The sequence below is a fragment of the Diaphorina citri genome, unplaced genomic scaffold, assembly GCF_000475195.1.
Source record: "Diaphorina citri unplaced genomic scaffold, Diaci psyllid genome assembly version 1.1 scaffold4164, whole genome shotgun sequence".
Lineage (NCBI taxonomy): Eukaryota > Metazoa > Arthropoda > Insecta > Hemiptera > Psyllidae > Diaphorina > Diaphorina citri.
Window position 1 is genome coordinate 17,708 of NW_007381563.1, and position 720 is coordinate 18,427.

The window sequence follows — 720 nt, forward strand, 5'->3', positions numbered from 1 at the left end:
CGGTATTGGAGTCGGTACGGCAATACCAACTGGAAGAAGCTGAGGCGATGCTGCTGGAAAAATCGGGCGATTTTCAGGTACTTTTACAGTCCAGAAATTTATAGTGCTAAAAAAAACTCGTAAGAGCACCCCAAGGACCTGATTGATACCGACATATATCTAATGAGTAAATTTCCCTAAACGGTAATATTGTTTGTAATTTCATCAAAATCGGACGAACCGGTTCAAAAGTTATGATGAAACAAAGTGATATACAATTATGGTGTATTTCTGTATTTTCCTTTCGGGAAACTGACCACTGGAAAATTGACCACTACTACATTCAGTTTCTTTTCGAGAAGGGTCGAGTTAAAGCTTAAAATTAACTTCCTTCTTTCAATGAAAATATTAATTTATTTTTATTCATATTTTGATTTCCAGGGAGCATTTGACATTCTGTTCCGACGATTGCAAGGTGCTATTCAATCTAGTGGTAATATAGAGGCAGCTACAGAAAGTGTTGTAGCGTTAGGACAGGCAGCCGGGGATAAGCTGAATGCTCAGACTACATGGCTCCCACTACTGCAGTGTTTACATAGGTAAGTTTTGAATATAAAGTTTTCTTCTTTTTCTTCGCCTTTTCCCGTGTGCAGACGAGGTCGGCGTTTTTTGTGTGCTTCTCAATCAGCTCTAACTAGGGTGATTGCTTTGGGCTGACATTTGGTTTTGGCTACAAATTTT

At 38.9% G+C, this 720-nt stretch overlaps 1 protein-coding gene across 1 annotated transcript in view; it reads left to right on the forward strand.

Annotated features, from left to right (window-relative positions):
* Nucleotides 1–578, forward strand: part of LOC113472176 (vacuolar protein sorting-associated protein 8 homolog) — a gene marked incomplete at its 3' end in the record, with an annotated part of 10,102 nt that extends 9,524 nt beyond the window's left edge. The window contains exon 5 of the mRNA XM_026831812.1: nucleotides 421–578. Within this exon, the coding sequence (XP_026687613.1) occupies nucleotides 421–578 (158 nt within the window). The remainder of the gene's footprint in view (nucleotides 1–420) is intronic.
* Between the last annotated feature and the right edge of the window lie 142 nt (nucleotides 579–720).